The sequence below is a fragment of the Scyliorhinus torazame genome, chromosome 12, assembly GCF_047496885.1.
Source record: "Scyliorhinus torazame isolate Kashiwa2021f chromosome 12, sScyTor2.1, whole genome shotgun sequence".
Classification (NCBI taxonomy): Eukaryota; Metazoa; Chordata; class Chondrichthyes; order Carcharhiniformes; family Scyliorhinidae; genus Scyliorhinus; species Scyliorhinus torazame.
This window is the reverse complement of record NC_092718.1, coordinates 20,270,538-20,284,705: the sequence shown is the minus strand read 5'-3', so window position 1 is coordinate 20,284,705 and position 14,168 is coordinate 20,270,538. Positions and strand designations below refer to the sequence as shown.

Sequence of the window (14,168 nt, the reverse complement as noted above, 5' to 3'; positions counted from 1 at the left end):
GATAATTATGTGAGATTATCCATTTTGTAATTTGATCCAGCAGACATTTCTCGAGGTACAGTCTGAATTTTGTCAGCGACATCGGGGTGCATTTTCGCAGAGTCTCCTATTGACTAGGCTCAGCCTCAGCAGAAGAGCTGTAGAAAACCCAGATTAACGGCACAAATGGCTTTTCTCCCATTTTCTCAATGTTTCTGCTGAAGAAAATGGCAAAACCTGCTTTGAATCCATCCACAAACACCTTCCCCCTCCCCCCATGAGGTCAGAAGTGCGGATGATTGTTCAGTACCTTTCAAAACTCTTCAGATACTGCTGGGCAGCACGGTGGCGCAGTGGGTTCGCCCTGTTGCCTCAGGGCGCCAAGGTCCCAGGTTCGATCCCGGCTCTGGGTCACTGTCCGTGTGGAGTTTGCACATTCTCCCCGTGTCTGCGTGGGTTTCGCTCCCACAACCCAAAGATGTGCAAGCTAGGTGGTTTGGCCACGCTAAATTGCCCCTTAATTGGAAAAAATGAATTGGGTACTCTAAATTATATAAAAGAAAAGAAAAAAAAAAACTCTTCAGATACTGAAGCAGCCCATAGGCCTCTCACAAATCAGCCCAAACATTGATTTTGGGCTGATATGTGAAAGGTAACATTTGCATCATACAAGCAGCAGGCAATCACAATCTCATCTGCCCTCGACATTCGCGGAAGCCCCACCATCAACATCCAGGGAATTCTCAATGACAAGAAGCACAGTTCAACAATGTGGCTACAATACAAGGAACTCACTTCCTGACTCCACAGAGCCTGCCCACCATCAACAAGGCACAAGTCAGGAGTGTGATGGAATACTCTCCACTTGAAATGAAATGAAATGAAAATCGCTTGTCACGAGTAGGCTTCAATGAAGTTACTGTGAAAAGCCCCTAGTCGCCACATTCCGCCGCCTGTTCGGGGAGGCTGGTACGGGAAGGCTTGCCCAGATAAGTGCAGCTCCAACAACACTCAAAAAGCTCCAGACCAGTTGATTGGCACCCATCCACCACCTTGAGCATTCCCTACCTCTAACGCTGACACATGTAGCAGCAGTATGTACCATCTACAAGGTGCACTGCAGCAACTTGTCAAGCCTCATTCGCCAGCACCTTCCAAATCCAAATCCATGACCCTGACTACCTAAAAGAACAAGGAGAGTGGATGAATGGGAACAGCACCACCTGCAAGTCCTCCAAACCACACCGACTTGGAACAACATTGCCGTCCCTTCACTGTCACTCGGTCAAAATCCTGGAACTCTCTCCCTACACAGCATAGACTACAGCGGTTCAAGAAGGCATCTCACCAACACCTAACCCAAGGGTCATTAGTGAGGGGCCATAAATGCTGATTTTGTCAGCGATCCCAAAATCCATCAATAGATAGAAACAAATTGCATCTCTCTGGCGCAATGTGCTACTTTAAAAAAACGATTAAAAGGCAAATTGCTACCATTTCGGGGGTAGATTTTAATTGCAACAATGCCTCACATAGTCACTTTCATGATGCTATGACATATTTCCTTTTGCAATGCCTGATACCATGCCATGCTCCCACCTTCTGTGCGACTGAGGGATAACATTTCCCTGCTCATGTTAACTCATTCTTTATCATTGTAAACGCTGAATAGGATCAATGTTTCAATTACCAGTTAGAAGATACATTTAAATGAAATGTACCTTTCCGAAGAGAGAAATGCCTTTACAAAATGCAACTTTCCATGAGTGGATGAATTCACTCGTCCTGCACTTCTGGAGGAGAGCCTCACTCGAAAAGAATGGGACAATGGGCCCTCCAGTCATGTACCCCTGTCTCTGATCGAGCACAATTCTTTACTGGGGTTACAAGATCAATCATTTCATCCCCATTACCAGCTTGTCTAAGTTTACAAGCAGTGTTTGCCATTTTGGCCAGTAAGCTTTGATGATGCTTCTGGGCTCTGAATGCAAAATCTCGACTTCTCTGGCAATATCATTTGCTTTGTTCGTGCTGTCATTTGCCAGCATTTGCGGCGCCTGTCAAATTCAATTTTTGGGAAACTAAATTAAACCCTCAGTCCTATTAAATAGCAAAGGAAAGAGAAGGCTGGAATGGGGACGTGAGAGTGACCTAACAGAGCATTTAAGATTACGCAAACGTTTGATAGGGTAGATGTGGAGGCGGGGCGGGGGCATTTAGCTCAGTTGGTTGGACAGCTGGTTCATGGTGCAGAGTGAGGCCAGCAGCGCAATTCCCGTACCGGCGGAGGTTATTCATAAAGGTGCCACCTTCTCAGCATCGCCCCTCGCCTGAAGTGTGCTGATCCTCAGGTTAAATTGCCACCAATCAGCTCTCCTCCTCAAAGGGTAAAGCAGCCCGACCGCATGCGCCCCCTCATGGAACTTCCCCTCCCCCACTGCCCCAAGGCCCTCAAACGCTGCCTGGGGTTCTTTTCCTACTACGCTCAGTGGGTCCCAAACTATGCAGACAAGGCCCACCCACTCATTCAGTCCACCCAATTCCTCCTTGCGGCCGAGGCACAACATGCTTTCGCCCGCATCAGAGCAGACATCGCCAAGGCCAGGATGCGCGCAGTGGACGAGTCACTGCCTTTCCAAGTAGAAAGTGACGCATCAGACGTCGCCCTTGCCGCCACTCTAAACCAGGCAGGCAGACCCGTGGCATTCTTTTCCCGCACCCTTCATGTCTCGGAAATTCGACACTCATCCGTCGAAAAGGAGGCCCAAGCTACCGTTGAAGCTGTGCCGCACTGGAGGCATTACCTGGCCGGTAAGAGATTCACTCTCCTTACGGACCAATGGTCGGTAGCCTTCATGTTCAATAACACACAGCGGGGCAAGATCAAAAATGATAAAATCTTGCGGTGGAGAATCAAGCTCTCCACCTATAATTACGAGATTTTGTATAGCCCCAGTAAACTCAACAAGCCCCCAGACGCCCTCTCCCGAGGTACATGTGCCAGCGCACAAGTGGACCAACTCCGGGCCCTACACGACAGCCTTTGTTACCCGGGGGTCACTCGATTGTACCATCTGGTCAAAGCTCGCAATCTGCCCTACTCCGTCGAGGAAGTAAGGACAGTCACCAGGGACTGCCAGGTCTGTGCGGAGTGCAAGCCGCACTTCTACCGGCTGGATAGTGCGCGTCTGGTGAAGGCTTCCCACCCCTTTGAACGCCTCAGCGTGGATTTCAAAGGGCCCCTCCCCTCCACCGACCGTAAAATGTACATTCTCAGTGTGGTCGATGAGTACTCCAGATTCCCCTTCGCCATCCCATGCCCCGATATGACGTCTGCCACCGTCATCAAGGCCCTCAGCACCATCTTCGCTCTGTTCGGTTTCCCCGCCTACATCCATAGTGACAGGGGATCCTCATTCATTTAAAAAAAATATATTTTTTAAAATTAAAGTTTTGCTAAGTTTTTCATAATAAATAGTAATAATCCTAACACAGCAAAATAGAGTGAACATTAACATAGTGCAAAAAGAGAATATACAATAGCAATTGACTAGACGTGACCCCACGCGCCTCAGTCTCTCAACGGAGCACTCACCCCCACTCCCCTACGAGTCGCTGCTGCTGCTGACGTTTTAATTTTCCCTGAGAAGCCATCGGACTGCTCAACAGCAGCAGCTCTGTACACTTGGCAAAATTATTTACACACATAAGTAGGCATCTGTTTGTGGTGTTGTCGTCGGGATCCTCATTCATGAGCGATGAGCTGCATCAGTTCCTGCTCAGCAGGGGTATAGCCTCCAGCAGGACGACCAGCTACAACCCCTGGGGAAAGGGGAAAGTAGAACGGGAGAATGGGACGGTTTGGAGGGCTGTCCAGCTGGCCCTATGGTCCAGGAACCTCCCAGCCTCTCGCTGGCAGGAGGTCCTCCCTGACGCTCTGCACTCCATCCGGTCACTGTTGTGCACCGCCACTAATAACACACCCCACAAACGTGTTTTTACCTTCCCCAGGAAGTCCACATCCGGGGTGTCGCTCCCGACTTGGCTTGCTGCTCCAGGACCGGTCCTTCTCCGTAGGCACGTCCGACTCCACATGGCGGACCCCTTGGTGGACAGGGTTCACCTGCTCCACGCCAACCCTCAATATGCCTACGTTGAGTTCCCCGATGGCTGCCAAGATATTGTCTCACTCAGGGACCTGGCACCATCAGGTTCCACCCCAACACCCCCCCCCCCCACCAATGCGCCCCCCCCCCCCCACCTCCCACCGCGCAGCCAATATTGACCCCACCAGACCACCCCCCCCTCCCCTTTTCCGCACAAGAGGACGAAGAGGATGAAGACTTCTGCACGCTCCTGGAGTTCCCCGATGACTGGCCAGCATCAGCACCGCCACCACCGCCATCAGTACCACCTCCACCACCGCCAGCACCGACTTCGCCGCCACCGTTACGCCGCTCCCAACGAAGCACCAAAGCACTGGACCGGCTGAACCTTTGACGGACTCCGGACCGTTAACATGGACTTTTCTTTCTCCACCACTGTACATAATTGCACTAATTGTATATAGTTTCACGTCACCCCTGCCAGACTCATTTTTAACAGGGGGTGAATGTGGTGAACTACTGTAATAGGAGATGTAAGGTAGGACCTGCACTACAGGTTCGCCGGTAGCTCCTGCCGGCTGGCTCCGCCCATGGAGTACTGTATAAATATGCATGACCTCCAGTGCCCTGCCATTTCGCCAGCTGCAGCAGGAGGCCACGCATCTGACTGTAATAAAGCCACAGTTGTACCCAACTTTAGTCTTTGTGCAATTGATCGTGCATCAGTCATCTAGGGCTATGATGACTTTACTTACTAGATGTGGAGGAAATGTTTCCGCTTGTGGGAGAGTCGAAAACTAGGAGCCATAAATATAAGACATTCACCAATAAATACAATAGGGAATGTGAAACCGGCTACTGTGAGGAGCTGTGATAAATAGCATAGAGCATCTAAAGGAAACGCAGGAGGGAGAAATGAATAGTAAGTTATGCTGATAGTTAAATCAATTGTGGCGAGCCTTCTGTAGAGCATATGCAGCAACTGAATGGTCTATTTATGTGCTGTTCATTCTGCATAATTCAAGCTTAATTCAGAAAGAACTTTGGAACTAACAGAAATGTGCCAAAGTAAAAGATTATGATGATCCCACCGCCTGGTCCCAAATTAAAACAACTACATTGGATTCCGTATATGGCTCCCATTCACTGGTTAATGGGGATGTGATTAACGGGAATGTTCTGTAATGGAAACAAATTCCTATTTCGGCCAAGAAACCTGGTTTTACTTCATTATAACCTCATTAGGAAATGTCAGCCATTCAACGAGAAAAATTAGAAATGGTAACTGTCACTACTGGCGTCATGATCATTGCACCAGTCACTTGCTTATGACAGTTATAAGATCATAAAATAATATTAGTTAATGTATCTTACCGATATACAGGGAGGAGTCCTTCCTCTGGACGTGATCGTCTATGTAGGACACTCCAAGAGGTTGGACTGGAGTAGCACCGATACCCAGCAGGACTTGGGCTCCAATCAGCAGGAGGTACATCATGTTGGTAGAAGTCCTGCTTCTGCAGATTATTTTGGTCTCCTGATCTGGATTGTTGGCTGATACATTCCCAATGCACAGGTCCCGGCCTTCCAGTCCCCAGGGGATCTCCCCAGATTCGTACTCATACTGGTGCGTGAGGAACTCCGGCAGGGCAGACAGCAATGCCCCCAGCGCCATCACAATGCCCCCGCATCCTATCAGGCGCGGCCTGTGCCCTTTTGCCCCAAAGTAGCTCACAAATAAAATCAGGGCCAAATTTCCAATCTCAAAGCTGCTGGCTATGACACCGACGTCGGCGCTCTGTAAGTTAAACCTCCTCTCCAGAGTTGTTAGCACGCTGACCTGCACAAGGAAAGAAGTCCACAGTTATACAAGTGTGACAAAAAACATTCAACAGCAAGGTACTAGTCAGTCATCATACAATCAGACAAGAACTACAAGGCAGCCCAGGCAGCAAGTAACCCCCAGCAGACCCCTGGGAGAATGCTCCTTTTGGTCCTCTGTGGAAATCTATGCTGCAATGGTGAGTGAAAGAAGGAACGTGAAATATGTTTTTGGGGAGTAAATCCAGTTTATCACAGTCAATGCCCATCAATGCTCCAATTCAACACTACCCTGATCCTGGTGCTCGGATTAGAAAGATGTCACAGTGGTTACCGAATTTCCGCCGCAGAGGCCTGAAATTCAGCCTAGACCGATGGGATCGCAGTTTACCAGCTACTGGCTCTGGTTTCATGTCCCATTCTGGGAGAAGACTGATACTTCATCACTGGACAGATTGAGGCGTGCAATGTTGTAAATGCAATCCTTCAGACAGGCATTGAACTGAAACTTCATCTGCCTGTTCCTGTGGTTTAGGTGTGCATTAAGAGATCCCATTGCACTACCTGAAAATTAGAAGCGCGTTTTCCCCGTGTCATTTACCCCTGAGTGATCAATTCCCACTCCACAGACTTGAGCACGTAATCCAGGCTAGCACACTCAATGCAGCACTAATGCTACACTGTTGGAAGTGTTGTCTTTCGGATAACGGGGGGCCCATCCGGTACTATTTCAAAGAAGAGCAGAGTTCTCCATGGTGTCTCAGCCTATATTCATCACTCAGTCAACATCCGTGAAACAGATTAGCTTGTCATTACCTCGTTGCTTTTGGAGGAGTTTCCTGTGGGCAGATTGGCTGCTGCGTTTCCTACAATGTTGGCTACACTTCAAAAGGTGCTTCCTTGGTTATAACGTATATTTTTTTGACATCAGATTTCCATACAGTCAAGGATAGACATGACCGGGGAGATAGAAGAGGGCTTATGGGCGGAGGTGCTGAGCAGGGCAAACGCGACCGCAACATGCGCCAGGCTCAGCCTGATTCAATTTAAGGTGTTCCACCGGGCCCACATGACAGTGGCCCGGATGAGTAAATTTTTCGGATTGGAGGACAGGCGCGCCAGATGTTCGGGAGGGCCGGCGAACCATGTCCACAACTCAGGGGGTACTGGCAGGGGTTCACGGATGTTATGTCCCGAGTATTGAAAACAGGGGTGGTGATGAATCCAGAGGTGGCTATTTTGGGGGTTTTGGAGGACCCGGGAGTCCAGGGGGAGCGAGAGGCTGCGGTTTTGGCCTTTACTTCCCTGGTAGCCCGGCGACGAATTCTGCTAGCATGGAGGGACTCAAAGCCTCCGAAGTCGGAGGCCTGACTATCAGATATGGCAAGCTTTCTCGGTCTGGAGAAGATTAAGTTCGCTTTGAGAGGATCACTGTATGGGTTCGCCCGGAGATGGCAACCATTTATCGACTTCTTCACAGAAAAGTAATCGTCGGGGGGGGGGGGGGGGGGGGGGGGGGGGGGGGATTAGGGTAACGTAGGTTAGGGGGGTAGTTAGGCGGGTCCTTGTGGGAGGGGAGCTGGGTTTCTTGCACTATAACGATTGTTTTTTGCACGCTGTTTTATATTATTGTTGTTTATTGTGCCAAAATGTCTTAATAAAATTGTTTATCAAAAAAAAGGATAGACCGGACCCTAATATTTACATATTTAAATGTTTTTACTAATAGAGACACACTTACAAACCTGTGCCTGCAAACCCAACCACCACAGTTCCAGACTGCTCCTGGATATAGCAGTGTAAGTGAAAAGCGAACCCCCAGTTAATGCCCAACAACCAATACAATTCTTTATGCAACCCTATTGATGCAAATCATTTATTTCCTTTCAAGTCTGGCACATATGAGGTGTCAGAACCCTTGCTAACTTGTACATTGATAATATTTTTGCTTCTGCTGATTCTCTCTCGCTCTGGAATATGATCTGGCCCACACAGATATCTTCCACGACTTACAAATCGGAGACTTTGCAAGAAAAAAAAACAATCGCTCAATTTCCTTAATATCCCCGAAGAGCAAAATCATAGAATCATAGAATTTACAGTGCAGAAGGAGGCCATTTGGCCCATTGAGTCTGCACCGCCCCTTGGAATGAATGTGGTGAATGTATTACTGCTACCATTCACCATTGTATTATATTACATTGTATTGTAGTATGTGATGCCCTTGTGGGCTCTGCCTATGGCTCCGCCCCCTCAGGGAAGGTATATAGATCTGCAGCCTGTACAGAGCAGTCGCAGGCAGGCACAGTTCTAGCTGATTAAAACCACTGTTCACTTCAACTCTCCGTCTCATCTGAATTGATGGTCGCATCAATGAGCACTATACTCAAGCCCACACCTTCACCCTAACCCTGTAACCCCACCCAACGCTTTTGGACACTGAGAGCAATTTAGCATGGTCAATCCTGCACATCTTTGGACAGTTGGAGGAAACCAGAGCACCCGGAGGAAACCCATACAGAGACGGGGAGAACGTGCAGACTCCGCACAGGCGGTGTCCCAAGCCGGGAATCAAACCTGGGACCCTGGCGCTGTGAAGGAACTGTGCTAACCACTGTGCTACCGTGCCACCCTTTTGTTAGAGGGTTAATTTCTAAATTATATTCTCTAATCTTTTCACTACACTGCCCTTCGCTGTCAACCTTAAACACTCACGGGAGAAAGCTTTTGATTCAGATTTATTAGGAGATAACTGGAAGTCCATTCTCTCTCATTTACGTTCCTCATCTGTATGTGCAAGACGTGGCTTGCTACAATTTAAAATCTTACATCGTACCCATCTATCCAAAGTTAAATTGTCTGAGAATAATTGAAATTTTGATCAAACTTGTGATAATTGCCACACTGTCCCAGTCTCTCTGATTCATATGTACTGGTCATGTCCCAAATTGACTTTGTTTTGGACAAGAATTGCTCCATCACTCTGACATTTTTAGGAGTAACACTGAATCTTCTTTTACAGCACTGTTCATGGTGGAACTGAATGACATCTGTCTTACAAAAATTCAGACTGATGCACTTGCCGTTTCAACATTACTGGCTCGATGCATTATTCTATTAAATTGGAAGCAGCCTGTCCCGCCCTCTTTTACTAATCGGATACATAGAATTTACAGTGCAGAAGGAGGCCATTCAGCCCATCGAGTCTGCACCGGCCCTTGGAAAGAGCACCCTACTTAATACATGACCTTTTGCAGAATCTCAAACTAGGGGAAATCAAATTCGCTACAAAAGGACTTTATATAGCTTGCCAACCATTCCTCAATTATTTTGAGGAACTACAGCTTCCATACAACTGATCCTAATGAGGTTGAATATATCATAATCATGTGTCAGGATATCGGTCCTATGATTGTTGTTAATTTTCATCTTATTTTTGGGGGGGCTCGGGAGGGTTTCTCTTTCGTATATTTTCCTTTTTTTAAATTTCCTTTTCTTGTTTCTCCCACTTCTCTTTTCCTTTCTCTTTATTTTCCAAATGTAAGTTTATTAAATCATGACTGTGCTGTAAACTATTTTCTCTCCTGTTGTCCATTATGATTGGTTTAGCACAGGGCTAAATAGCTGGCTTTGAAAGCAGACCAAGGCAAGCCAGCAGCACGGTTCAATTCCCGTACCAGCCTCCCCGAACAGGCGCCGGAATGTGGCGACGAGGGGCTTTTCACAGTAACTTCATTTGAAGCCTACTTGTGACAATAAGCGATTTTCATTTCATTTCCATGATTGTTGTCAAAACTTAATAAACTGAAAACAATAAAACCCATATAATTAACATATATTAGGATATCCAGTGCTAGTGACAGGTGCTATACAAATGGCACTATTTATAACCTCTTGGGGCACAGCTAAAACCCTTAGTATTCTGACCCTTGCATTGCTGGCACAAGAGGGGTGATTTTACATGGTCCTCTCACACTCCAGTTTTGACATAGCAGCCACATCGACACTTGAGTTTCTACCAAATCTGTGTGAAAACTAGTGTTTTAGGGCAAAGTAGTGTTTAGGTCCTTAAATGGAGTTATCTCTTGTAAACTCAATAACAATCTCCCCTCTACAACAAAAACGATAAGTGGGGCACACATTTATTCTATTTAAAACCATCGTGAAACATTGTGTGGTGGCAAACTTCCACATTGCTAATGGCGTCAAATCAAACCTGATGGATCAGTGGCAATTCAAAGAAAGGGTGTACCAGGGGCCGGATTGCCCGGACTCCCAGCCGCATGTTTCTCAGTAGTGCGTCAATCGCTGGCAGCGGGATCCTCTGCTCCCGTCGCTTGTCGACGGAATTTCCCACTGAAGCCACCCCACGGCGCTGGGAAACCCACGGGCGGATGCGCTGCCAGCGGGAACAGAGAATCCCAACGGCCGCTGAATTGCGGCCCCCAGATTTGTTTGCACGAAGCTGTGGAGTGGTCTCGCCAAACCGCACACTGAATTCTGTATTCAGGCTTGTCACTTAAAGTGCAGCAAAGGTTTCGCAGACAGAGGCATGTCATGATGCTCGGCCCTCAAGTGTCATCCTATGGAATCGTATACCTGGCATACGAAGGCATCTAGGGGCTGGTTTAGCACAGTGAGCTAAACAGCTGGCTTGTAATGCAGAACAAGACCAGCAGCGTGGGTTCAATTCCCGTACCGGCCTCCCCGAACAGGCGTGAAATGGGGCGACTAGGGGCTTTTCACAGTAACTTCATTGAAGCCTACTTGTGACAATAAGTGATTATTATTATTAGTTGCCATCTACCACTGACAGTACAACGCCCACTTAGACCCGCACCCATGACTTCCTGTCCATTAATGCCAATCATAGCGAGCCGACTCCTGGGGCTGAGGTTCCACATGTTCTGGAGACTACAAGCGTACAGACTTTAATTTTGACTATGGACTGGTGATTTATTGCTGTTAACTTGTCAGCTATCTATGGGTTTAATCCTAAATTAATCTTGCCAATTTATATCAATCTCACTGATCTCAATTGTAAATTAAATCAGCAAGAAGCCAATGCAGAATTACTGTGATAGAATAAAACTGCCTTGGTCACCTGTTCTTCATGTTATCAATCACCGCTGTTTATTTATTATTGACGCACGCAATGGGGGAGGTCACATATGCACTTGTACAAAGTCAAAATTACTCCCATTGAAGTAAACAGAAAGACAAATCGTCGGATGGGTATAATGGACAAATGAATCGACATATGTTCGCTTTACACAATCATCCAGAATCAACATTAACGGCAGTATTTAGATTTAAGTGTTGCTAACTATCACTCTGAAGCTTTTTTTTCTGACTTCCCTGGTAACTGGCAAGAAATAGTTCATTCATCAGCAGCTTGATTGGATCCTGAAGGGAGTCTGGTAATGGAAGTGCTAATATATTCCAAATTGATTGTGGAATAGCTGTCTGGAGATCCCACATATTGGTATCATTCACTCCTCGTCTGTTTCTGCACTAGCCAAGGCCTCTGTGCAGCGAATTGGCACAAGTGGGGCCTTTGCAGGGAGCTTGGACTGCAGCTGTGGTTCACTCCAGTCAGTGACTCACACCATTGAAGACTGCCCCCTGACAAAATTCCACGGAGGGCTCAAAGAGTTCCATTTCGCCGTTACGGATGCGATTGCCTGACTTAGTGAATGCAGCGCATGCCAAAAAAAAATAATTCATCGTCATAAACCAGATGGCCCTTGACTATAATTTAAGGTCTTATTTGGTGCCCTTAATAAATATTCTTTTTTTTAAATTTAGAGTACCCAATTAATTTTTTCCAATTAAGGGGCAATTTAGCACGGCCAATCCGCCTACCCTGCACATCTTTGGGTTGTGGGGGTGAAACCCACGCAAACACGGGGAGAATGTGCAAACTCCACACGGACTGTGACCCAGAGCCTGGATTGAACCTGGGACCTCGGCACTGTGAGGCAGTAGTGCTATCCATTGCGCCATTGTGCTGCCCTCTTAATAAATATTCTTGTCATGCTATCCATACCACAGCTCTTAAGCCTCAGAGAAGATGGTAAGTAGGAATGAAATAGTTAATCTAGAACACGAGTTATACCAGAGATACTTGCCAAGAGGACCTCAGTAGAAACTGGTAAAGAATGAGATTGGGGCTCAAGTGATACATCAAGTGATTAGTACCTGGAATAATCCCCGGGGGCAGACAATGAAGGCAATCATCCTGTAAACATCCGAGGAGTAGTGAACAGTAATCGGGAAATGGGATGGGGGTGGAGGGGAAGCTATTGGTTTCTACAGGACATAGAAGTAGATGGGCCAACTGGTCGCCCTCATCTGTACTTACCTTTGCGATGAGCACAATCTTTCTCATGAAGAAAGATTCTAGAGCTTTAAACTCTAGGGGCTGGATTCTCCGAGCTTCCCTGCCAAAATCACGATCGACGCAGGGGCGGAGAATGGGCTTTAACGGCGAAATCTGATTCGACACCCATCGCGCGATTCTCCGGGGATGCCGCGAATCGAATGCGCGCGATCTACGCAGCGCGGATAGGGGGTAATTGACAGAGGCCCCCGCCTGCGATTCTTCGTGGGAAACTGGCCAAGTTCCCGATGGTGTGGTTCTAACCACGTTTTGCCTGTTGAGAATGGCCGGTGGCGGCTGCCCTGGTGGGGGGCAGGGTTCACCGGGGGGGGGGGCCTCACAGATGGCTAGGCAGGCGATAGGGCGACACTGATCCACGGGCACGCGTGATGTTGGGGGGGGGAACCTACTTCGTTCATCATGATCCGCCGTGTGTGTCCGCCATGTCGCATGAGGCGGCCCTCTCAGTCCACCGCCGTGCACATGCGCGGTCTCCCCACCGGATGTACGGGGCCCCTATCCACAGCCAGAACTGCGAGGAGCACTCCGGGGTCCTGCTAGCCCCCTGCAGGTTGGAGAATCACTCTGGACTTTCTTAAGGAAAGTCCAGAGTGAAACGGCCGCGTTTTGACACTGGCGTGGGAACATAGCCCCATTATTGGAGAATCCCGCCCCAGATAGCGGGGGAGAAAATTGGCAGGGATTTTGGGGGAAGGGCTCTTGGAATGGGTGAGTAATCATCGAATCCCTACAGTGCAGATGGAGGTCCATCGAGTCTGCACCAACCCACTGAAAGAGCGCCTAACCTAGGCCCAATCCCCCATCTTGCAATCCCTTAGAGGAGCAATTCAGCATATCCAGTCCACCTAACCTGCACATCTTTGGACTGTGCGAGGAAACGGGAGCCCCCGGAGGAAACCAACACAGAGACTTGGAGAAAGTGCAATCTCCACACAGACAGCTGCCCAAGGTCGGAATCGAACCCGGGGCCCTGACGCTGACATTATTGAGATATCTCAAATATTAAATGGTACCTATAAATTAAATTCTAACCATAACTTTAAGAACAACTGGGCTATTAAAAGATGAAAAGTAACTTTAAATACATAAACCTTTGTACCGCGGTAAAATGAGCAGATTTATGCAGCTGTTATAATCTAGAAAACACTGCTCAAAAGCATGGTGAAAGTAACTTTCAAAAGTAACATTGAAATCCATTGAAATAGACAAATTTCCAGGGCTATAGGTAATGAGTTTGCAATTGGGACTTAATGGGTAACTTTATCAAAGGGCCAGCATAGCACAATGGATCGAATGGTCACCATCAGTGCTGCAAGATTCAATGATACCAAATAAAGCCTTTATTACTCAAAGGCTAATAAATTAGATCTACCAGGTCTGGTAATAGAATTGGCAAATCCATAATCATGCAAAAGACACCGGCAACTAGAAGTGGGAAAACTAGACTGGCACATTGAGGCGGAGGAGGGTTAGGGAGGGGTGCCATCGCTCCACCCCACCCCCAGAAGGAGAGTCAGCTTCTGCCAGCCTGCCCCGCAGCCACAACACTCTGTGGGTGGGCAAAATTGGTGGAGAGTGGGACTTCTGCCCCTCACTGGGGAGGAGGACCTGCCTTGGCGAACTGCGGGCCAATCTGATTGTCCCGCAGCTCCAACATTCCCAGCAGTGCCAAGTCTCATCAGGTAGATGCTGCCAGGATTGGAACCAGCACCAGGAAAAGGCCCAATGGATTCCCAAAGTGAGGTAAGTCGGGGATATTGGGTAAGAAGAGTTCGGCCAGTTTAGGAATAGGAGTAGGATTGAGGGTGATGGGTTTCGGAGAGGAGGTGGGTTGGTAGGGAGCAATACTATCTTTGGGG

General features: G+C 47.9%; 1 protein-coding gene across 2 annotated transcripts in view; it reads right to left on the bottom strand.

Moving 5' to 3' along the window:
* Positions 1 to 14,168, bottom strand: part of slco3a1a (solute carrier organic anion transporter family member 3A1a) — a 301,651-nt gene that overhangs the window by 257,975 nt on the left and 29,508 nt on the right. For both annotated transcript variants that reach the window (XM_072470507.1, XM_072470508.1), the window contains exon 2: positions 5,460 to 5,925. In XM_072470507.1, the coding sequence (XP_072326608.1) occupies positions 5,460 to 5,925 (466 nt within the window). The remainder of the gene's footprint in view (positions 1 to 5,459; positions 5,926 to 14,168) is intronic.